At 34.2% G+C, this 26245-nt stretch overlaps 1 protein-coding gene across 7 annotated transcripts in view; it reads right to left on the bottom strand.

The window, feature by feature from the left end:
* LOC111503217 (cubilin) overlaps positions 1-26245 on the bottom strand; it is a 278475-nt gene that overhangs the window by 157814 nt on the left and 94416 nt on the right. For all 7 annotated transcript variants that reach the window (XR_012467349.1, XM_074182953.1, XM_074182951.1 and 4 more), the window contains one exon: positions 15265-15360. Coding sequence is in view for 6 of the 7 variants with exons in the window: in XM_074182953.1 (XP_074039054.1) it covers positions 15265-15352 (88 nt within the window). In the remaining variant the exon portion in view is untranslated. The remainder of the gene's footprint in view (positions 1-15264; positions 15361-26245) is intronic.

The raw sequence follows: 26245 nt of genomic DNA, 5'->3' as shown, positions 1-26245 counted from the left end.
ATATTCGGTACATATGTTCCATGCCTCAAGGCACATTTTCTGATGTACACAAATTTGTATTTTTTCAAACAGTGGGTTTCGCATTGAATATTTTTCGGGAAAAAGTACTACGCCAATGCTTTCTTTTCAAAATAAAATCATTTTTGAAATCCTCATTTATTTTTGAGAAAATTTGTTCTCCTGGTATTTCTTTGTCCGACGTATGATTTTCACTCAAAAAAATAAAAATCGACAGAAAGCAAATTAAGAAATTAGATCAATTCTAAAATGAATGAGAATCTGAAAATTGCTTCATAACGCATTACCAATTCCCTAATAATATTTGAAAACATAATCTGCAAAAACGAGTTTTATTTTATTTTGTGACAGTAAGTCTAAACAAATAGCACAAATTTGTTAATTAGTAATAATACCAAAACTGATTATAAAAATTGTTGGAAGTGGCCACCTGCACTTAGTATGCATGCTTCCGCCCTTCTACGCATGGAATTACGCACCCGTTCAAATATTCCCGGCGTATTTCGTATAGTTTCACACGAGGCAACTATTCGCTCTCTTAAATCTTCTAAAGTATTAACGGGAGTTTTATACATAAGAGTTTTAAGGTGACCCCATAAAAAAAATCTAAATTGTTGAGATCGGGGAATCTTGCTGGCCATTGCTGAGGTCCTCCGCGACCTATCCAACGATTAGGATAAACTGTATTTAAATGGTTTCGGACGATTACACTGAAATGAGCAGGGGCGCCATCGTACATGTACCATATTCGATTCCTTAACGCACATCTTCCAATAACCCAGGTAAGTCTTCTTCCAGAAAGTGTGAATAAGAACGACCATCAAGGCGTCCTGGTAGAAAAAATGGGCCTATTAGATGATCACCTATAATTCCTGCCCATACATTAACCGAAAATTGGTGTTGGAAATGGGTTTCGGTTATTGCATGGGGATTTTCTTCAGCCCACACATGATTGTTATGGAAATTTTGAATGGCATTCCGAGAAAAATTTGCTTCGTCTGTGAACAAAATTTGTGTCTCAAACTGCGGATTTAGTGCAATACTTTGTAGATACCACTGACTGAAGTTCACACACTGTGGAAAATCTCTGGGGAGTAATGCCTGCACTTTTGAAATATGGTATGGGTATAACAAAAAATCAACCAAAATACGCCAAACAATTTGATCACAAATATCCGGAGTTCTAACGATCTTCCTCGTACTCGTCTCAGGATGTTCCTCAATTTCTTGCAGCACCGCTTCCTCAATTCCAGGAGTTCTTACTACACGAGGTCTACCTTCCGGAAACTACCAGTTTCCCCAAGTCGACAATGAATATTTGAAAAGGTTCGGCTATCTGGTAAGGCACGATTAGGATATCTTTCCTGATAAATGCGCCTGGCTTCTGTTGCATTACCATCGGCAAGGCCATATACGTAATGCATTTGCGCCATTTCCGCATTCGTATAATTTACCATATTTACTGATATTCAGAAAAACAGCGGACTACCAAAATAACTTCAATAACACTTCAAAATCAATCAAAACGCGCTGTGACAGTTTTTAACACCAACACCTTACTTTAAACCAACATCAATATTAGCTACTGACGTTTGTACATACAGAGAATTCGTTTTTTATTGCTATGGTGGGTACGCTGTTTTTTCTGCTTTTAATCTTTAAAAGAAATCACATATCGACAAACTCCATATTTCCAAGAGGTGCAGTAAATAAATTCTGCTACACGTCATTTATTCCAGGATAACTAAATTTATGTTTTCAAAAATTATTAAGCGGTGCTGCGTTATGACGTAATTTTAATTGAGAATAGTGCATCTGACAACAAACAAATACCTTTTAGATCCTCAATTATTTTACAACAAATCTGATCTCTTAGTTTGCTTTCAGTCGATGCACGATACCGCATCAGATTTTTAAGGAATTTATCCTTAAGTAAAGCGATTTTTAATTTTTTGAGCGAAAACCATGCGTCGGACAAAGAAAACCCTACAGGTCAAATGTGCTCAAAAATATATGGAGATTTTAAAAATAATTTTTAATTCAAGATAAAGCAGTGGCGTAGTATTTTTTTCGCCAAAAATATACATTTCAAAACTAGTACGTACGCCACTGGCAGAAAAAATTAGGAAAATTGTACATCAGAAAATGCGCCTTGAGGCATGAAACATATGTACCAAATATGCCAAAGATGTCTACAACATTATCTCAGTTATTATTAAAAAACTGATTATTTTTGAAAACTTTGCCACCCTGTATCTCAAAAGTTAAGGCGTTTAGGACATACGTCCATGAGACGTTTTTTCCTTAAAATGGGTCTTAGAATTACCTCCTCAAATATTAGCATGTGTTTAAGGAACACCCTGTATATCCTTAAGGTCCTGATTGAAGTTATACACAATGCTCCATGATTCTTTTTATAACTATAATTCAATGCTAATGTTTTTTTTCCATGCCAATGACTACGTATATCGAGTGGTCCAACGAAAAGTATGCACCTTGCTTTTCTCCTTTTTTTGTAATTTAACGCAAAAATGCTCGGACAGGTCAATTTTGCTTTTGAGGGGGACACATTTTCGATGTAATTTTTCTACCTGTGCCTTCAACCCCCTAGCGAGGGTGAGGACCAACCCTAAAATTTTGAACGGAAAGTGGGGTCGAGTGATATATCATTTGAAAGGGCACAAAATTCTCTTTCCAATGATACCTAATTTGTTGTATTTACTTGAATAGTTATCAAAAAAGCAAGAACATTTACTCGATATGTTTGGTGTTAATGAAAATGCGGAAAAAACGGCATTTTTATCACTACTACATTCCTCAATTTCTCTCGTGCGTTTTTTGGTTCAAATAACAGCAGATAAGTGTACAAAAATAATTTAGGTAAACGTTCATTGCTTCAGTTCGGTTGCTTTTGAAATTATTTCAACTTTACTGTAAAAATGGTTTATTCCATTCCTGAACGAGTTGAAATTGTTAAACTTTATTATCAACATAATAGTTGTGCTAGACTTACTGCTCGCCTCTTTAATAACAGTCATCCCGGGAAAAATGTGAATGATTCGTACGTTGCCAAGTTAGTCCAAAAGTGTGTCGATACCGGATCTGTCTGTAATGTGAAACACCAGCCTCGGAAACCGATCAGAAATGAAGCAGTGGAAGTCGCTGTTTTGGGACATGTTGAATTGGATCATACTCAAAGTACCCGTCAGCTTGCTGCAGCATCAGGTGTCTCCCGTTCGTCCATAATACGGATATTAAAAGCCTATAAATTTCATCCGTACAAAATTAAATTAGTAAAGGAACTCAATGAAGATGATCCTGATAGAAGGCTGCAATTTTGTGAACAACTGAGCCAGTTACTCATTGATGATCCGCACCTATCATTCAACACGTGCTTTTCCGATGAGACTACATTTTTTTTGAATGGAGCTGTGAATAGGGGATGACAGTAACCCACACTTATTTCGAGAGGTCCATACCCAGTACCCTCAAAAAATCAATGTCTGGTGTGGCATATTAGGTAGTCATATCGTAGGGCCACTTTTTATTCTTGGGAATTCAACTGGTGACGTCTCCCTGAACATGCTTTAAGATACAATTGATCCTCTCATAACAGAAATAATTGAAAATGACCAAAATCATAATGATGATCGGCTTCATTTCCAGCAAGATGGAGCACCTCCTCACTATGTTGCACCGGTAAGAGAGTTTTTAGATGACCGGTTTCCTGGACGGTGGATTGGAAGGAGAGGCCCCATCGAATGGCCTGCCAGGTCACCTGATGTATAGCCCTTAGACTCTTTCCTTTGGGGACACTTGAAAAATAAATGTTTTGCTACGCAGCCCGAGTCCATAGAAGATCTTCTCCAATGAATTACAGCAGAGTGCAAAAGTATAACACATGATATGCTACAGAATGTTAGGAATAGATTTGAACAAAATCTGTATTATTGTATGGAAGCAAATGGGTCACATTTTCAGTACTTGCTGAAGTAGGATTCTACTAAGTCAATTACACATTCCAAAGTACTGGGTTGTAGTTGTTTTTCTTCATAATACCTACATGTTTGAGTGAAATACAACAAAGTAGGTATCATTGGAAAGATAATTTTGTGCCCTTTCAAATGATATATCACTCGACCCCACTTTCCATTTAAAATTTTAGGGTTGTTACTCACCCTCGCTAGGGGGCTGAAGGCACAGGTAGAAAAATACATCTAAAATGTGTCCCCCTCAAAAGCAAAAATGACCTGTCCGAGCATTTTTGCGTTAAGTTACAAAAAAAGGAGAAAAGCAAGGTGCATACTTTTCGTTGGACCACTCTGTATGTATGTATTGCGGATAATGCAATTATAGGCATTTTCTGTAGAACAACATAACTGTTTATTTCTCCCAGTGGGATCCGAACGGGTTTTGCAACGAATCTATATCGAGCGAGTAATACGCCGCTATTTTTTCTCAAATTTTTTTTTCGAAATCTTCATTCTCTTATCAGCAACTATGGTCTCTTGTTTTTTTTATTTGAAGTGGGATTTTATCGTGAAAAATCAAAATTTATTCACCTACAAGAATCTTTGTTTGAACAATGCGTTGGTTAAAATGATCCTTCAAAGAATGAAATCATAAAATCGGTGAAATTAATTTATTTTGGAATGCTAACACAAAATTACCGGAATAACATAAAAAATAATAAAATAAGATGTTGAAAATGTTCACCGTCTGCTCTCCTTTCCCGTTTAAAAGTTATACTTCGTTCTTCAGCAAACCCGAGAATAAAAATCTATAGGTGTAATGTCTGGAGAACAGGGTGGTCAACTAACTGGTCCTCTGATAGAAACGAAACCATCATTATAAAGGTTGATTGAACCATTATAAACGTTTCAAGTATTGTGTAGAGGCGCACCGTATTTTTTACAACAGAATATTTTTCGAAAATAGACTTATTCTGATTTCGGACTCACCAAAAGTCATTAGTTACAGCAAGCCAAAGAACTTTTTTTATTTTTCAGTTTGTGTTGCTATTGAAGCGTATTTTTTTAGTTTTTCCTCAAACTATCGTTTATTCTCTATCGATTGATCATTCATTTAATCTGAAGGTGATAATGGCATTATTAGCAATAAGTTTCCTTTAAAAGGTATTCAAAAAATACCAGCAAAGTTTGTAAGCAAAACTTCAATAATATTACGTCCGCTTAAAGTACAGTAGATACATTTTTATTGAGAAAATCAATTCATCACATCAACCTTGGGCAACATTTATTTCTATCGCATTCGAATCTGAACATCTCCAATGATGAGGCGATGGATCAATACTATTTTATGTTACATTCGAATCGGGAGTTTTATTGGGAGTTATATTGAGAATATAAAAAAATGTATATACTGTCATGTATATATACATCGGCTTCGAATCGAAAAAAAGCATTATACTAATATTTTATGTACGAGGTATCTACAAAAAATGCCGCCTTTTCACGGGTCCCTTCAATATTGACAATATAAAAAAGTCACATGGGGCCAAATCTGGTAAATACGGAGGCTGAAGCATGATAACGGTGTTGTTTTTGGACAAAAAATTACGAATAAGCAATGACGTTTAACTCCTTATTGACCGTAGGACCATATGGTGAGAACTCTTGATGCACTACGCCACGGTAATCAAAGGAAACAGTGAGCAAAACCTTGGCATTCAATCGAACCTGGCGTGCTTTCTGAACTCTCCACCATTGGAAAGATTGGACTTTGGTTATGAGGATATCATTGCTTGATCGTAATTTTTTGACCAAAAACAATATCATGACCATGCTTCAGCTACCATATTTACCAGATTTGGTCCTCTGCAACTTTTTCCTGTTCTCAAGATTGAAGAGACCATTGGAAGGTTTTTATGAACAGACAGCGTTTATCACACTGATCTGTGAGCATATTCTTGCAATAGTTGTTAGAACGCTGGGTTTGGAACTATTGGTTCGGGGTTCAAATCTCATCGTCACCATTTATTTTCAATACACCCATTCAGTATTCAAACTATTTGAAATTCAATGAAATAACATGAATCGAAAATATTTTCAATGCCTTTTTTTGGTTGCTTTTTATCATGAAATTCAGTGAGAATCAAACTTTATTCTCGTGAGTAATACGCACTTTTCTCGCTCGTTGAATAATTTACTATTATTTCATTAATTTAATCTGCTCACAGAAAAACGTGTAACGTTATTGGCAACTTTATTATGTTTGAGGTCTATCAAATATTCACCGGCTATCGTCGTTGAAGATAAACTATGGTATCGTTATTAATTATGTATTGCGTTGGTTTTCGTGTGGCATATAGGATGAATTATTCAAATTCGAAGTGAATTATGCTTGGTCTGAAACCGCATACTGCCGGACATTTGGAGCAGGGTGGAAAATTAAAGTTGTTTCAACTTTTGGGGGGGTTATTTGATACCTCTGAAATATGTATGATTTTTTAGCACGTGAGTAGAAAAGTAGTTTTGGCTTATTCATGTATATTGCAGAAAAATTGAAAACAGTAAAAAAAGTTACTTTTTAGTTCTCATATTATCGTCTATCAATAGATGTACAGCGTGACACACGGTCGATGGTAGGTTAGAAGTTTCTGGAAAACGCAAAGCATAATTTTCCTGAAAATTCCACCTCCCACATTTCCTTACCTGTTCTATCGATCTAAAATATTTTCAGCATTGCGGCGTTGCCAGTTCTATCAAAAAGTCCTAGCAATTATTTTTTTTAATGGAACACCCCGTATATTAATACATTTTTGGAATCGCTCTAGTATTTCAATACTTTTTTATTTTCAATGTCCTGTACCTATATCTATCTGTTTTCGAGATAAAAAATAAATTGTGCTAAATATGGTCCAAAACATAGCTTTAATTGAAATTAAGTACATCAGTACTCTCAATTCATGAAAAGTTGATATTTTGATGATAGTTTGGACAAACTCGAAATATTCAAATAACACCAAGAAATCGACTCCATATCATACAGGGCGTGCTAAAATCACTATTATTTCCATTGTGCATAAAAGTAGTCAAAAGTTTTTTCAAATGAAACCCCCTGTATATTACTCGGTAAATTGAAAGATGGTGAAAAATGCTTCAAGTCCCTATACCTGAGAAACGGTCTAAGTGGCTGTGGAGGTGATGAATTTTAATACTCATATGAAAACCGTGTTTGTTAAAATTTTTGAGCATTTCTTCCACTAAATCACGGTAATTTTCCGATTTATTGTTTCCAAAAAAAATTTCCACAACTTTCACAAAAGATCACCATGCATTACATTCAATTTCAGTAATCGATTCTGTAAAATGCGAATCTTTTATAAGTTGTCGTATTTGAGGCCCATCAAATATTCCCGCTTTCAATTTTTCTTTACTAAGTGTTGTTTCATCAGCCCTAGTTTAATTTGTAACGGAGGTAATATTATTTTCTCTCGGTCGACCAATGCTTCGTTAACTACGTTAGCTTCTCCTTGAACTAAAACATCTCTAGAACGCCATTTTCTTCTACTCCAGTATTGGTCCTTAGCCCTGCTATCACAAAGACACAGGAAACAAGGATATTTTGTATATCCACCTTGTTGTCCCAGAAGAAAGTTCACCATCTTGAAATCAACACAGATCGTCTACTGATTTTGGTCATACTTGATGTTTTTTAGCACCAGTGATATTGTTTTATATTCTTATTTCAGTTTTGTAGAATGCCCAATTGATATACTTCCATATTTGTTGCTATTATGTAGAAGGACACACTTTAAACCTCGTTTCTAACAGTCCTTCAATATTGTTACAAAAAACCATATCATCTTGCTGAGAAAAAAAACAAAAGATCTTTTTTTCTATTACGGTAGTATATAATTTTGGTGTCTGAGTGAAGAAGTTTCTTTTCCTTTAGTCTGGATATCTGCTCAAGTTCATGTGGAATTGGTCTTATTGCTGAATCCAGGTTAGGATATGTCCACGTATGTCGATTGTTACGATTAATGCCCTTTATATTCACAAGACAAAAAAAGCAATCGTCAAAATGATTTTTTGGTTTCCTCCATACCATTGGAAAACCAAACTTTAAACATTTTTGTTGTCCTTTCGTCCACTGTCGCAAGTTTTCAAGACAAGTTTTGCACACTACATATGGAGCCCAGGATTTTTCTTGATCTCCTGAATGAACACCAAAATAGGCTTGATATGCCTTTTTTGTAAAATCACAAACTGGTTTTCTACTTTCTACTCGGTTTTCTACTCGCCACATATGCAGCAAAAAACGTTCGGTTATTCACACAACAAGCCTGCTTGTAGAATCCATGGATTTCAGTTGTCACAAACAAACTCGTGCAACGAAACTCAAGTTCATACTAAATGTTACAATGGAATGCATTCGACTATTTACTAAAAAATACTATTTACTTATCGGACAATAGGTAAAAGCAATTAGCGCTAATTTCATGTTATGGGCATTTCCGATAAATCTGTTTAAATCTGTTTTTCCGTTAATCAGCTGTCACCCCCATACGAACGACAACTCTCAAAACTTGAGAAACTTGTGCGAGCTAAGGAATAACGAGGTTTTACCTTTTAACGTGCGATTCCTAACACGGTTGCAGAATCATCCCAGCTTCAACCAGATAAATTCTCTCGAGAAAAATATCTGGTCGAGGCAGGAATCGAACCCACGACCTTCCGATCGTGAGTCGGGCGCACTACCACCGCGGCCAATTCCATAACAATACAATAAGTACAACACAATAAGTACACTTTAATTAGAAGTCATTAGTATGCATTTGTATTGGAATATTTAAGTATTTGATGAGTATGTTATATCTCGAAAACTAGAGCTGATACAAAGAAAATGTTTGTATTTTTGGAATCAGCACAGATGAATTAACCAAAATCACTTGATTTTTTTTCGGCAGCAAGACAAAATTTTTTTTTGGTGGCCTGTGAGTACTTCAACCACGCCGCTGAAGATGACTACCGCAGTTGCAGTTCAAACGTTTGGAAATCATAGCTCAGAGATATAGATAAAGTAGTAACTTCTTATGGTTTGTTTTTTCCAGACCTTAAAATCTCTAACTTTGAAGGTTAAATATTACTTTTATTATGGAATCGTCGAAAAAATCTTCAAATGACGCATTCGAAGAAATGTACCCTGTGCCAGCCACATTTGGAACGCCAATGAGAACCCTCGACATATAAAAGAGACTTAACTCCTCTAATGCTCTAGGTGAGACTGACATAAACTTTTTGCTACTGTCGTTAATGCGTCGGAAATCACCGTGATATCACCCCTAAGTACTTATAAAGCCATATATCCTGAAAACTACTTCTTTTTCGTCTTTTATGTCCTTTACGCCACCGAGTTTTCTCCAGGCTAAACATGCACTGCACACCACTTTAACACCTACATAATTTCCGTTACTCTAGTACCGCAGTTTCAGCCAATCGTTAGTAGGCGAGCGGAACATCCTTGTTCCGGATATAAACGATCAAGGCGGCAATGTTTTTTTAAGGACAAAACACAAGCACTACAAAAAAATTCTCAATGCGCTCTTAGAGCGGTGCCTGTGCAGAAGTAGCGATTCACGTTGAATTTGAATCGCTGGAGATCAAATTAATTTGGTAAAACGTTCTCAGAAAGTTTATTCCATGTAAACGCATTTCTACGAATGAAAGAGTTCGTGAACAGTGAAGTTCGAGGTGTACTGAGTTGACCCTCAAAACGATGAGCAGCCACAGTCCGTCATCTATTTCTGATATGTATGTGGAATTATACAGTGCGAGTCTCTAGCATGGAACAAATTCACTAAATCAAAATTGTTGTTTCTTTCGGAAATATTGCATCAAAATAAATTGCCTTTATTTTAATGCAAAAAGAAAATTATACAGTGTGTCTCAAATATGAGATATGACGTCATCGATAATTTTTTTAAATGATAACCCTGTTTTTTATTTAATGACTTTTATTAAAGGGTTCAACAAGTTGCGCATGCCTGCCAAATTTAAATTTTTTACTCCTTGTCCTTTAGAAAATATCTAACAAGCATTATCTAATTCAAAAAATTAATTCAATTCAATAGTCTTTCTTTAACAAGTGTTTAAAATGTAATAATCTTTATTCAAAAAAATAGACATCCTAATATACAAATGGTAATATGATTGTGAATATTAAATAAAATTTTAGACGAAATATATAATATTATTAGATGTTAGATATAGTATTAGATATAACATGCGAAAATAAGAAAATGTACTAGTGGGAAAATGGACAACGAAAAGAAAACAATAGATGCAGATCTTAATCTAATAATTCTGTGATCGTATATATTCCATAAGGGAGTGTTTAAATTGTTGGAGTGAATTGCTTTTTTTAATGTTGATAGGAAGTTTATTACAATTCAATAATCCCTTATGAAATAACGAGTTCATTGTTCTTGAGAGACTAGTTCTTGAAACCCACAGGTCACTGCTACCTCTTGTAGGATAGTTATGAATTTGATGGTTGAAACTGATAAATTCATTGAAGTAAGGTGCTATTTGACCAGTAAGTATTTTAAAGATGAAAATCATTGAAAAATAGTGTAATCTGTCTTTTATTGTCAACCAGTTCAACGCGTCAATCATTGTTGCAATAGGAGTATATTTGTTGCACTTTAACAGTATTCGCATACCTCTGTTTTGTAGTTTTTGTAGCATTGATATGCAGTTTCCGTCAAGCAGAAAAAGTAAACTGGCACAGTAATCAAAATGCGGTTGAATTATTGATCGGTAAACTGTTAAGTTGGATTGAAATGTTAGTTGACGACTTATCCTTGTAAAGAAAAACATTTTTTTAGAAATTTTGTTGTAGATGTATTGAAAGTGTTTTTTCAGATTCAAATTGTTATCAACTATGAAACCCAGATATTTATATTCCTCAACAATATCAATAGATTCACCATATATATTAATATTGATTGTATTCTTATCAATTGAATTATATTTAAATGGAGTTGTTAATATCATGGCTTTCGTTGTCCATTTACTAACTGGCAATACCCTAAACGTAACTGAAACTCGTTTTGAACATTTCTGATTACTTCGCCGGAAATGAGCCTACACTCCTGTCTTATTCGTTCTTTTAAATCCCCAACATTTACCGGTTTGGTCTCAAAAACTTTGCTGTTCAAGTAACCCCATAAGGAAAAATCCAAAGGTGTTGAATCCGGAGACCTAGGTGGCCATTCATAGGGTCCCCTTCTGACAATCCATATGCCTGGAAATACATCATTCAGGTACTCACGGACAGGTCTTGCAAAATGAGGAGGCACGCCATCCTGTTGAAACCAGATGTTTCTATTCGGGACGTCCGCTTCTATAGGACAAAGGAACAAAATAGCCAAATTTGGAACTAGGTCCTCCTGTAAGCTATTGTGTTAGCGAAACATGTCGTGAAATATTTTTCAACTCGGGTAAAACTCAGGTACTTCAACTATAGGGACTTCAAATTGTAAAATTAGGTAGTAAACACACGCCCGAAGAAGCCACTGTATGGCGAAACACGTGTTGCGTTTCTGTAAAACTGTTTTTGAATACGTTAGTTATGGATTTTCATCAAGTATCGGCCAATTCCATTATATACATAACTACCGCCACCTCTAGGTCAGGCCAGGTACTTCTGGGACCTCCCTCGTAGATGGATCCGGGCGATTCTGTTCCAAACGTTAACTATGGGAAACGGACTTCATTTCGTTACCCTGTATATACTCGGTCAATAGTTACGTGTTGATGTTTCACGTACACAAGTTCTACAATAGGTATGAAACACGATGAAAAATAGGGATAATTCGTTCTATTTCTCTAGGAAATACCATGTCACGTTCCTTCGGCTAAACAAATTTTATCCCATCTAGTAGCGAAATGCATGCAGCGAGGAATTCTTCTCTTACATTTTTAGTTTATTTGTATCACTAGCTTATCGTGTTATCGCTCCTCGCAGAGTTCCTTTCGAATTCTTATCGTCGAAATTCCTCTTTCCTTTTGTGAAGCGACTGCATCCACAAAGACACGGTAGGTACGTTGCATGCACAGCAAACTGTCGCAATCTCATAACTGAGGTGAATTTGTCTCTTAAATGTAAACGATGGTATTAAAAAAATGTATAAGAGAGAAAAAAATAATTAAAGAAAATCTTCCTCAAAGAGGACGAGAAGACGAGGGGGTCTATTAAAAAAATGAGGTGAATTTTCAAATAATACCTTGGTTGCTTTAATATTTTCAGGAAGTTGGTTATACAGTTTTTCAAATGAAGTTTATGGAGAACAAATCGTGAAGTGTAGTTCATGAAATTACTATGGATATTCATCAAGTACAGGCCGAATCAATTAGAATTGCTAACTCATGCACCCTATTAGCCAGATTTAGCACCCTCGGATAATTTTCTGTTCCCAAACGTGAAAAATAGCTCAGTGGTCAAAAAGATTTTCCAGCTATGAAGAAGTGATTTATTTATTTATTTATGTATTTATTTATTTCATACACTATTCTGCAGAATGAACCAAATTACAGAATAGGGAGTAACAGAGGCATTCACAAATATGTACTTACATAATATTATTTGTGAATCTATATAAAAAAAATTAAAACAGAACCGTCAGTTAGCTAATAAATGTCTTTTGATTTGTATAATCTGGCAGTTGAATATATCTAGGACGTGACTAACAGAATTAGAGGTATCGCACATTATATAAATTGGAGAGTTTTTCAATATATTTGTACGCGGAGTGTTGAGATAAAACGTGACAGTATTCCTAGGTGACCGTTTAGGGACCCAAAAATTCAACATATATAGTGTCACCGATAAAGTCCGCATCAAATGGGAATGGGATGTCAAAATTGACATTTAAAAAAAGAAACATCGAAAAATGACATTATTCTTCAAAATATCCAAAAATATCAAAGGATAAAAACATTTTCTTTTGTAATTTTATACCCACACACCAAGTTTCAAACCCATAAAAAGTATTTTATATTTTCACTATTTTTCCGCATTCCTGCTTTTTCTACTTATCAAAATTCAAGCACACCTGTACTAAATCATTTATTTTAACTAAACTCGTCACCGAATTTCTTTTTTTGTAATATAATAATATTTTAAGAGCCTCTTTGATGTTGAAAACAAATTTTGAAAAATAAAAGTTGTCAAACTTGATGCAAAGTTCATCTAGTTTCAACGGGGCTTTCCAAACTATACAGTACTTGAGTTTTTTAATGAGCAAATGGCCTCACAATATGAATTAGAACAAAACGGAACATTAGGAAACAATATCTTAGAGTGTTTATTGTTTTTTTAACAAAAAATACAGTGGAATTTCACCTTAATTAAAAGGAACTGAAAATAAACATGTACCTATACCTAATCGCAAAAAAACACGAAAAAAAGACTCACGACATTAAATACACTACATTTCTGTATGTCTTCCATCGCGTTCTATGCAGATAATTGTCCTTCTTGATACATCTTTTATTGAGTTGCTGATACTCACAGGGTTTATGTTTAAAATAGAGTTTCTAATAACAGTTTCTAGGTGATTCACGTCACGAAAAGGTATTTGTTTTTGAACGATTTGTTTTAAGTAACTTGTCTTGAACTATGAATAGGAGCCCCGTCACATTGATACTACAGACTGTGTCTTATTTCAACCGGCATATTGTCCACTATATCACTGATCTCAGTATTTAGAAATTGCAAATAATCCTGAGAAGTTAAATTGTGTCTAAAAAAGAATGGTCCCATTACCTGATTATTTAAAACACCGCACCACACATTTGTTTTAAATGAATATTGGTCCCGACATTCTAGCACAAAATGAGGATTTTCCTGAGCCCACCACCTACAATTCTGGGAACTGACTACGCCGTTCGATGTGAAGGTAGCTTCGTCGGTCCATAGGATTTTGTAAGGAAATTTTCTGTTTAATTCTACTTCTCCTTGGTACCAGAAAGAGAAATCTAGTCGAACATCGAAATCTCTTTCCTTTAAGGTATTTATAAATTTGTGTTTGTAGGGTTTGAATTTATTTTTATGTAAAATTGCTCTTACGCTTTCTCTTTTAACGCCAGTTCTATCTACAATATTGGTAATACTTGATTTTCCCTGTTCGATAACATCCAGGCAGACAGCCAACTGAACCTCATCATTATTGCGTGATGGATTATGACGTTTTTTAAAAGTATTTTCAACTGAACCAGTCAGTTTAAATTTTTTTAAAATCCTACTCACAGTGGATTGCTGTACATGTCTACCAGGATGTCTTGCGTTAAAAATATCAGCCACTTGTCGTTGGGCTTCAAGAATCACGAAATGATGTTTCCTAATGTTCCATTTTGTTCTAATTCATATTGTGAGGCCATTTGCTCATTAAAAAACTCAAGTACTGTATAGTTTTGAAAGCCCCGATGAAACTAGATGAACTTTGCATCAAGTTTGACAACTTTTATTTTTCAAAATTTGTTTTTAACATCAAAGAGGCTCTTAAAATATTATTATATTACAGGAATGCAGAAAAATAGTGAAAATATAAAATACTTATTATGGGTTTGAAACTTGGTGTGTGGGTATAAAATTACAAAAGAAAATGTTTTTATCCTTTGATATTTTTGGATATTTTGAAGAATAATGTCATTTTTCGATGTTTCTTTTTTTAAATGTCAATTTTGACATGTTAAGGAAATCACGTGACCTATTTTGTAGACGCCATTTGACATCATTTCTTAAGCCAAATCTACTGTCAAAATCAAATTTCACATAAAACTATAAATAAAAAAGTTTTCCATTTGATGCGGACTTTATTGGTGACACTGTATAACAGTTGAGAGTAGGTGATGATATTGTTTATGACCTTGAATAAAAAAAGAAATTAATAATATTTACGCCTTACCTCGAGACTACAAAAATTGTGATTTACAAGCAATTCATAGTAGGGTATCCATACAGTAGGATACGTGCCTTCAAGTTAAAAAACATATATTTTAGATAGCGCCTCTGTAGGGCTTCTAGTTGATTTATATGAACATAATAGTAGGGACTCCACACGACAGATGCTAGATCGAACAAAAGTGAAATAAAGTAATTTCAATGTTGAAGCTTTTTCGAAGTTTTTTTAATTTGTAACTAAGAATTCATACATGCGATAAGCTGCTGTTAGAGTAGTGTCAATATATTTACCAAAACATAAAAATTCAAACTCACCACTGGTAACCTGAAGACAAACTGCTTGCAGACATAGGATCGACAGTACAAGTCTTCTCCCTGAGGTGTACCGGTTATCTGGGGCCATACTGTGTCCTGCAACAAGAAATCACTGTCAATCTCAGAAAGCTAATCGAGCAATATCATAGAGAACTGAACTCCAGAGATGTATCGGCTTGATTGACGTTCAGCTGAATTTCCACTTACAAAGTGATATCCATATTGAATCGATATTTGAATATTTACTAACTATTCACAAGTCAACTCTGTGAATTGAGATAGATTTTTTGTGGTATCAAAACACATAATGAGAGAACTTTTGTTACAACTGGACAAAAAATCTGCTGTTATATATGCAATATTTATCTTTACAGCCATCTCATTCTTCACAGATTATTCCTGAATTGAAAAAAAAGGAAAATGTTCGTTTCATAATTTTGTCTACTCCTCCAAAAGAACAGTATTTCCCGGACTTGTTACAAACATATCTATTTTTTATTTGAATGATATTATATTTGACTCTTCAAAATGTACCTGTTTTACCAGAAATAAGCACTTAGATAATCACATATTGTCGTAAAAGGAAGCGACTTAAATAAAATTCATTGTGAAAACTCAAAAATTATTATCATGGATAGTGTATCAATTTCCATCAAGTAATGGGTCAGTGTGTTCATAATAAAATCAACCGTCGAAAGTATAGTCGAAGTAAACAATATTGTGCACTCTTAAAGTTGGCGGCACTCTCAAAGGACAAAAAACAATGCATAAAAATGAACCGGCAGCAAACTAGTCCACGTGGACTGTAGAATTAGCGGTCCGTATTAGATAATTTTTACTAACCGAGTTTTATGATTGGTTGAAGAGTCAATTAAATTTGAAGTCATGTTACGATTATCGCCGTCGTGTTCAGTTCAGGATCTGATTGCGATAAGAGTGTTGAAATTCGATATTGGTGCGGTTATAATCACTTAAAATTTTTGTCTTCTGTTTGAAATATGGCATGCTTGGGCAAGTAATAATAGTGATAACGAGTGTGATAACAACGCAGACATTTTCCAGTGTAGTGATTCCAGTAGCGATGGTGAACAATGCGAAAAAGCGATACCCGTGAATAGGATTGGGATGCATTTGAATATTCAAACACAGAGAGTATGTTTCAATGTATATAAAAATCTACATTTCAAGTTTGTTTTCGAGGGAAACAAACTATTACAAGCAACATCAGATTTGACCGAAATTCTTTTCTCAACTGTAAGTAAAATAGTCAAAAACAAACCTTATGAACGCAAGACACGATGTGATACAGGATTACCAAAATCTTTAGATGTTCATCTAATAAAATAATTGAAAAAAACAATTTACGACTGTTACAAAAGCAATGAGATTCCTACAACTGAAATCATAAGGAAGAAATCGAATACTTCCGGCCATAACGTGAGCTGCTGTGACAAAACTCTTCAGAACTGGATAAAGAAACTAGGTTTAGATTTAAAATAATAAACAAACGTCAGCTGTGGAAAGCAGAAGAATAGTGGAATTGCGTTACAAATACTTAGAACAAATTACTAAATATAGCCAAGAACAATGGCAAATTTTCTATTTGAATGAAACTTGGTATGACATTCACGACACAGTTACGAAAGGGTGGACTAATGGTTCTAGATTGTATACGCCAAACATGCCTGCATACAAAGGATAGCGAATAATCATTATGCATTGCAGAGGTAGTAAAAGATGGGTTTTAAATTATTATAAATTATCTGTCGAAAGGAGTCTTCAACATCAAAATGACAACTTTTTGACATTGAATAATGTGAAATACTTTTTCTAATTTTTTAATGTCGTTCATCATGGTGATTTATATTGTGTGAATATTACAAGATGTATCCAAATTTTTATTTTTTGTTAGTGAAAATGAATAAATTTTGCTGAGGTTGTCGATTTCTGTCTTTTTGTTGATATTAACTATACTTAAGAGAACGAAAGTCATTTTTTGTGAGGAAAAAATTAGTTTTTTATCGACCTTTTTTGGGTAATTGTTACCTTCCACAATCTGAAAAAAAATATAAAAATTATAATGAAGAACTTGATACCAGTGTAAAGGGCAAACTTTTTAGTTTACCCCGACAAGTTACTGCGTAAAAATCAAAGTATTTTTCACAAAGAAAAATCTTCTATTAATCAGTAACTTGTCTTATTTAACAATTTTGCCTATCAAAAAAATTATTAAGAAATAATACTTATCTTTTACGTTTTGGAGGCCAAAATCTTTGCCCTTCTACACTTGTATAAAGTTCTCCATTATAATTTTTATATTTTTTTTCAGATTGTGGAAGGTAACAATTACCCAAAAAAGGTCGATAAAAAACTTAAGAGAATTAGTTACAAAGTTTCAGGCCAACAGTTGTGTAGCTAGAGAACTAGAGAAGGATCGGAAAGAAAGTATATTGCAGAAGAAAGACAATTTGAAATTTTGAGGTCCCTTGTAGATATTTCTCAACAACCAGCAAAAGCGGTAGCTGCGGATCGTGTAAAACGACACCTGAAGAACTATTCGAATGGGCTTCTGCACCGGATAACTTGCCAAATATCATACTCAAGTTGTCTCCAGAAAAAGAGTATAATAATGTCGTAGACATGCATAAATTGAAATCTGCCATTTGATAGTCTCATCTTCTATCTTATTTTGATCATGCATTTTCGTATATCAATTTCTCTCATCATCAAAATCTGTTATTATCATTATCAATAATTCAAAAAGTATATTCTCCTATAGCGCTCCATTGCAATGAAATCTATTTCCATCTCTGATTACATTACTTCCAAAGCACCTATTTCGATAGTGCTCGCTATACGATCAAATTGAATAATTGAATAAATCATTGTTCAGATTCGGATCGTCTGAATATTCCAGACTCATAATCGTAATTTCATTCCCAGAAACTCCTTCAGACACAATGAAAAGTGGAAACCCATTAATTGCCTCCTCTAATGCCGAACCAAGTCTCAGTCTCTCTCACATCCAATCACGATCTGTGGAAATTTATTATGACAAACTAACCTACTTCAGCAACTAGATAAAAAGAAACCGACGCCGGATATCGGAAAACTTTCAACCATTCCCCAACTTATTGCCTAATAGGGTTGCAACTGAAGAGAATGCTAAAAGTTTGTGTACTTCGTTGAGAAACAGGAGAAACTGATTAAAAACGGATGAATTGATGAAAATGAGCGATACACGGGTATAGCAAAGTTGTTGTGTCAAGAGAACGAACTGGAAAATTCAATTAGACTATAGAGAATTGTACGCTCAGTTCTGATTGGGAGGAGAAACAATTAATTGCATTCGAAAACTGAAACTGTTCCTTAACGAATGTACTTAGTGGAATAATATGAGAGACTTTTGCTAGACTAGAATGAGACGAGACTGAATTTTCGATTACGATGTCTGTTCAAACAATAAGGTATGTTGGTATACCCATTTGGAACATACCTATATGCTGACAGTTACAAGGGCGTTTAGTTTCTTGGCGAGATGCATGAAATTTAACGCGTTAGGTGATTTCTGCTTTCGACAAAAATGTATCAAAGAATTTGCATCAAATTTTGTGTGAAAATGGAATGTGTAATGTAGTATAGTTAAAACATCATGTATAGGCAATTTACTATCAGTTCACATGGCACGCGCACCTGAATACCGGGTCTCGGGCGCGCCTCTCACTATACATGCCTCTGTTACTTTTTTACACGCTTTATATAAGGTCACCTGTATACAGCGTGACACACGGTCGATGGTAGGTTAGACGTTTCTGGAAAACGCAAAGCATAATTTTTCTGAAAATTCCACCTCTCACATTTCCTTACCTGTTCTATCGATCTAAAATATTTTCAGCATTGCGGCGTTGCCACTTCTATCAAAAAGTCCTAACAGTTATATTTTTTCAAATGGAACACCCCGTACATTAATACATTTTTGGAATCGCTCTAGTATTTTAATACTTTTCTGTTAATAATGTCCTATACCTATCTCTGTTTTCGAGATAAAAAATAAATTGTGCTAAATATGGTCCAAAACATAGCTTTAATTGAAATTAAGTACATCAGTACTCTCAATTCATGAAAAGTTGATATTTCGATAATAGTTTGGACAAACTTGAAATATTCAAATAACACCAAGAAATCGACTCCATATCATAAAGGGCGTGCTAAAATTAATATTATTTCTATTGTGCATAAAAGTAGTCAAAAGTTCATTTTTTCAAATGAAACCCCCTGTATATTACTCGGTAAATTGAAAGATGGTGAAAAATGCTTCAAGATGTCATGTCCCTAAACCTAAATTGTCAAGTATTCCTAATAAAGCCGTTTTTGTGGAAAAATAGTTATTCACGTTTTACCTACAAGTGTTGAAAGTGGCATTTTATTTTGTGAGTGGAGATTATTGCAAAACGAGCGTCAGCAAGTGGAGCAAACTCATGAGCAAAATAAAATCACTTTCAACAAATGTATCATACAAATTTTTTTGTATAAAATTACTGCTGATCATAAACAAAATAGGGTCCATGGGATTTGAACACACGATCTTTGGATTACAAGGCATATGTTACAACTAGATACGCCAACTCACGTTATTTTGAGGAGGATTATTGGTTAGTCATGAAGGACTTTCTACAGTTGGACTGAATACTACTTCGTCATCGTCAGTAACTTCACAGGGATTTAATATTACCAATAGCACGAACTGCATGTGTGAACTTTTCTAAATGATTTTTTGGTAGGTGTTCTGATTGAAGTGTTTCTATCAAAGAGATTTTCAATAACAGTTGTACAAAAAATTATTTTTAAAGAATTTAATTTCTAGGTTGCCGTGGAAATATCAAACTTATGACATTTTGGTGACTTTTATAAGTAATTGATGAATGGTTATTGACGGTGTTTCAAAAAATCGCCAAAAATGAATGCAAATATTGATTATTCAAACGAAGTTCTTATGAAATTATTTATTATACACGGACAGTGTGATCAAATCATTGCCAGAACTTGTAGAAGATTTAACCAAATGTATCCTGAATTAACACCAATGAACGAGAGGAAGTTTGTAAGATTACAAAATAATTTCCTTAACTATGGTTCCATGTTAAAATCGCCTTCAACATTACCAAAACCTGTTACTTCAAATGAGGACAATAGTGTTAACGTTTTGGCATATTTTTATGCATATCCAGAAGTTTCCATTCGCAGTGCAGAAAAATATTTAGGTGTATCACATGCTTCAGTACAACGAATTTTGAAAAACCCGAACGAACTCTTCGACAATCGTTGGTTTAGGCATTTAGGGCCGTGGGATTGGCCACCGAGATCACTCGATCTCACGCTACTTGACTTTTTTATGGGATGTTTTGAAAGAAAGGGCATACAGTGCCTACCAAAAGAAGAATTGCGACGGCGAATAGTGCGGAGTATTGAAGATCTGGATCCCCAGGAAATTGAAAAAGCAACCACAAGTCGCGTACAAAAAAACATTTCAAAGTGTTTAGAATGTAATGGACAACATTTTCAGCATTTATTGTGAAAATGTGATATTTTGTTTACAATTTTGTTATTTTGAATCATCCTATTCTGTTATTTTCTGTACTTTCACATGTTTTAGCCCACAAAATCTTACTTTTTACCTAGAAATGACTGATTTTTGGTACAGTTGTTCCCTGGAAACTTTGAGTCATAGTTAAGGAAATTATTTTGTAACCTTTCAAACTTCCTCTCGTTCATTGGTGTTAATTCAGGATACATTTGGTTGAATTTTTTACACGTTCTGACAATGATTTGATCACTTCGTTCATGTGTATAATAAATAATTTCATAAGAACTTCGTTTGAATAATCGATATTTGAATTCACTTTGGATGATGATTCGAAACACCGTCGATAATTCTTTGTAAATTACTTATAAAAGTAAACGAACTGCTATAAGCTTGATAATTCCACTGCTACCTATATCCAAATTCTAAAAAAAAATAATGTTTCTAGAAGAAGCGACTTTATTGAGAAAACTTGACAATTTAGGTATAGGGACATGATATATCATCTTGAAGCATTTTTTACCATCTTTCAATTTACCGAGTAATATACAGGGGGTTTCATTTGAAAAAATTAATTTTTGACTACTTTTATGCACAATAGAAATAATAGTAATTTTAGCACGCCCTTTATGATATGGAGTCGATTTCTTGGTGTTATTTGAATATTTCGAGTTTGTCCAAACTATTACCAAAATATCAATTTTTCATGAATTGAGAGTACTGATGTACTTAATTTCAATTAAGGCTATGTTTTGAACCATATTTAGCATAATTTATATTTTATCTCGAAAACAGATAGAGATAGGTATAGGACATTATCAACAAAAAAGTATCAAAATACTAGAGCGATTCCAAAAATGTATTAATATACGGGGTGTTCCATTTAAAAAAATATAATTGCTAGGACTTTTTGATAGAAATGGCAACGCCGCAATGCTGAAAATATTTTAGATCGATAGAACAGGTGAAGAAATGTGACGGGTGAAATTTTCAGAAAAATCATGCTTTGCGTTTTCCAGAAACGTCTAACCAACCATCGACCGTGAGTCACGCTGTATATGTATGTATGTATTCTCGTTTGTATGCATGTTTGTTTGTTACTCTCAAGCTCGGGATCTGTATTGACAGAATTATCGGCATTATTGCTTGATCTATTCGCGGGCAGATGGCCCTGTACGTAACCTCTTTGATAGGTTGTTCAAAAGAAAATCAAAATAATAAATATAGTTAAAAAAAACTTGAGAACACGCTTCAGTAGCATATGAAACTAAAAAGTAAAAAATTAATTTAGTTTGAAAAAAATTGAAAAACACGCTTTTAAAGAACATCGAACTGAAAATTTAAAAATAAATATAGTGTAAAGAACTAAAAAACACGATTTCAAAGAACATCGAACTAAAAAGTTAAAAATATATTTTCAATAAGCCTTAAACAATAACGATCGAAAAATATTAGTATTTTTGTGAAAAAAGCGACGGGCGCTTGATATACAAAAATTATGGCACAAAGCGCCCACGCTTTTGCACAAAAATACTAATATTTTTCGAACGTTATTGTTTTAAACTTATTAAAAAAAAACTATTTTTAACTTTTTAGTTCGATGTTCTTTAAAAGCGTGTTTTTTTAGTTTTTTTAAACTATATTTATATTAATAAAAGTTCAATTTGACCCATTTCCTGGTATCCGATCGACCTGAAATTTTGCATGTTGGTCCAGAACCGATGACAATGCATGTTAATCATAAACGTGACCTGATGCTGCTGCCAGGATCGGCTCCGTACGAGAGATCTTCTCAGCGGTAAATAGCAGAGACATGAAATTTTGTATACGCATACGTTGGCAGTTGGTAGGCCCACCATTAAATAGATGCCACATCCAGGGTTGGCTTCAACCAAAAAAATATATTTCTAGAAAAAAAATTAAATACCTACTTCCCGACTCTGAAAAGAAGACAGTAAATGGTGTAGTAGGTTGTAAGAACCCATATTAATTTGCAGTGTAAAAAATATTATTATCCACCACCCTCTAAGTTCCCAGAGTAAGGGGGTCCATCACGCAATGTGAGCAACAGGCACAAGAGGCATACCATGACTTGTGTAATTTGGTGAGATGGGCGTCATTAGCATTGGTCTGCAACCCGTCTAGAAGACGGGTTACAGACCCATTTGGTTGCAGACCAAAATCAAACCCGGAACGGTGTTTCGTCAAGCACGAATAAGCTCTAAGCTGGAAAAAGTGGCGCACCAAACTACCACCCAAGTCAAGGTGAGGCCGTGCCGAGGACTGAGTGGCATCCAGTAAAATGATGTCATGAACGTACCAGCTCAGCTCTGGGAGGGTTGACAAATATTTCTTCGTTACTCGTGGGAATACTATGGGAAATAAAGAAACATCAACACAAAGGAAAAGGAGGTTAGAGAAAGAGAAATTGGAACGAAATGAAAAACTTGCCAATGAAAGCGTTAACTTGAAACGCCAAAGGCCTCCTAATAGAAGAATTAAACTGTTCGAAATTAACTGGGACTTGGCCATGTAATAATGACGCCATCAATGAAATGTATAGACTAAGAAATATAACAAGCTGATTCTTCTATAAGGTATGCCGCAGGAGTAGGTACCTACCTACTTCTATAGTGAGGTTTTGGGATTTCCCTTCCAGTTTGTGTGTGAAAGTTGCTTATCTGCATGATGTACACATTTTTATATAGAGTTTATTTTGGAATTCATTTTCAATTGGTTCTCACTATCCATACTACCCCCCTCCCCATTTCCGACCACCTGGCAATTAGAACATCCGCCTGTGCTCTCCCATAATTAATCGGCGACAATTAACAGCGAAATTATGCACCTCAATGGCCGTTCCATCCTCTCCCAACAAAACTGTTTACTCGCCATAACTACGAAACGGTCCACTAATTCTTGGTGGCCCTTTCCCGCGTCCGCCGCCCACCGCCCCCCTGCCGCCCGCACGACGGAAAACAAATGTGTTTGTATAAATTGCGTCGGGATGCAACTCTACCGCTCGTCTCCGTGCTGGAAATGGAGATTGAATAATGGCGAACAATGAGCTCTTCTTCTCGCTATGCTTCAATTTGTTTGGGGTGTAATTTTTCTTGGGGGGCGGTAGAAGGAAGTTGGGTTAGTTGCCTGTTGAAAAAAGCTTATACGATTAAAAAAATGAACTCTGAAGTATGACGTTATAATTTTGTGTGCACACGAAATGAATCAATAAAACGAAGTCAGAAGTTCTAGTGACATTCTTCTATTTCTAGGTTAGTTATTAGTGACATTTCAGAAAAAAGCGGTTGGTATTTGCCACTGCGTACTATTTTAAATTCATAGATTTGGATTTTTAGTTTGACGTGAGTGATTAGAAAAACCAATTTACGATTTCAAGAATGAAGGCAAAAAATATTTGAATTACTTTTGGAATATTGACAGCATCAGTCGTACCAACTATGCCACTAACTTTAAAAACGTAAAGTACAGAGATATGTAACCAAAAAGCAGCTCCGTACATTTTTTTACATTTTTATTGGAAAAATGTTGATTGTTGAAGTGAAAAGTGTCAAGGAAGGGGGAATAAGGTGTTAAGATGACTTAGTAAATAAATTATTGTGTTTTTGAATAAATATAAAAATATCTTGCGAAAACGAAGGCTGCAAAGTTGCCCTTTTCTGAACTTTGAAATACCGTAACTTTGTAAATAAGGAAGAGCGGCGCTTTTTTCTTTCGGATTCGTAATCTACGCATCAAAATATGTAAGTATGCTCAAAAATTTTTTCAAAATTGCCGGGTGCCGTCAAAACGAATATTTATCTTTTGATAATTTAAAACGTATTTGTAAAGAACAAAAAGCTCGAAAATTAGGGGCCCTGCGATTTCAACAGTCGACAGGAATTGTCACGTTTTGAGGTCTCTCTTCTTATGGAAGGTAGGGATTACCGGGACTTTCAGTCAGACACGTTCAAAAATCAAACTTACTTTATTTCAAAAATCATCAATCATCAAAAAACTTTAAAAAAATGGACAATACTTACAAGTAATCTGAGTTTCACAATTAAAAATTGAATATTGATAAACTTTTTTTTACCAAATTGGCGCATTGATATTAATAATGTTATAATTTTCAGATATTAGTGTGTTCATAACTCATTGTAATGACAAGAGTGACATTATCATTGAAAAGATTTCTATTTCATTTTAAATTAAGAATATTACCGAGATTTATATATGTCTAATAAATAACTGTGAAATATACTCAGATTTTCAATGAATGAACAATATATGAACAAAAAACAGTTTGTTCATATTATTAGGATTTTTGTTGAATATAACCATTCCGTGAAAAAGCCTTTTAGACATATTTTTTTCTGAATATAAAAATTTTGCTTGAACAAATTTAATTTTGTGTCCTGTTTCAATAGAATATTGAGTTAGTGCACATGAATTTTTGTTTAATCTTATATCACTTTTGTGAGAAGTTATTCTGCGTGATAATGTTCTGAAAGTTGTTCCAATATAATTTAAACTAGACATAGATAAATCTCGACAATATTCTCAATTTAAAATAGGCACACGTTGTATAAAATTCATTCAATCGGCATTTATGAAATAGAAATCTTTTTAATGATAATGTCACTCTCTGTATTACAGTGAGCTTTAAACATGACATTAGTTATTGCAGGTGTCTGAAAAGTATAACATTATCAACATCAATGCGCCAATTTTGTAATAAAAACTCATCTGTATCTGTTTAAAAAAAATCTGTAAGTATCACTTGTAAGTATTGTCCATTTTTTTAAGTTTTTTTCTATTGTATATATATATATATATATATATATATATATATATATATATATATATATATATATATATATATATATATATATATATATATATATATATATAGGACTATTCAAATTTGTTTCTGTACATGGGGATCTCGTAAACGATAAGAGATACGGTGTCGGTTAAATTGTGCCAAATTTGCGTATTTTAGAGACCTATTCAATGATGTAAAAAAATCGAATATAGCTCTTTTGGTTCTGGAGATATACAGGAAAAACCAAAAAAATCCCAAATTATTTTTTTATCAATATCTTCTTCATTCACAGACATATTAAAAATCTGTCCAAATTTTGCTATTGGCACTTGATGTGGGCTATCAGAATATGTACATGAATCTTTTATATAGGGTGTCATCTGACTTGGGCCACCCCCATCTTCGAATTTTTAAATACGGACCTGTATTTTTGTTGTAGTTTTTGGATCGTAGACGTTCACTTCATACTGAGGGATTGAATTCTTTTTTTCACAGAGGACTCTTGGACTATAACAAGCTTCCTAATGAAATTAAACAAAGTAAAACTCTTCAACTCTTCAAACGCTCCTTATCTC

Source organism: Leptinotarsa decemlineata, unplaced genomic scaffold (assembly GCF_025532065.1).
Source record: "Leptinotarsa decemlineata unplaced genomic scaffold, Ldec_3_MD MMD2_tig00026330_RagTag_RagTag, whole genome shotgun sequence".
NCBI lineage: Eukaryota > Metazoa > Arthropoda > Insecta > Coleoptera > Chrysomelidae > Leptinotarsa > Leptinotarsa decemlineata.
Note: the sequence above shows the minus strand (reverse complement) of the source record. Positions and strands in the feature narration are given on the sequence as shown.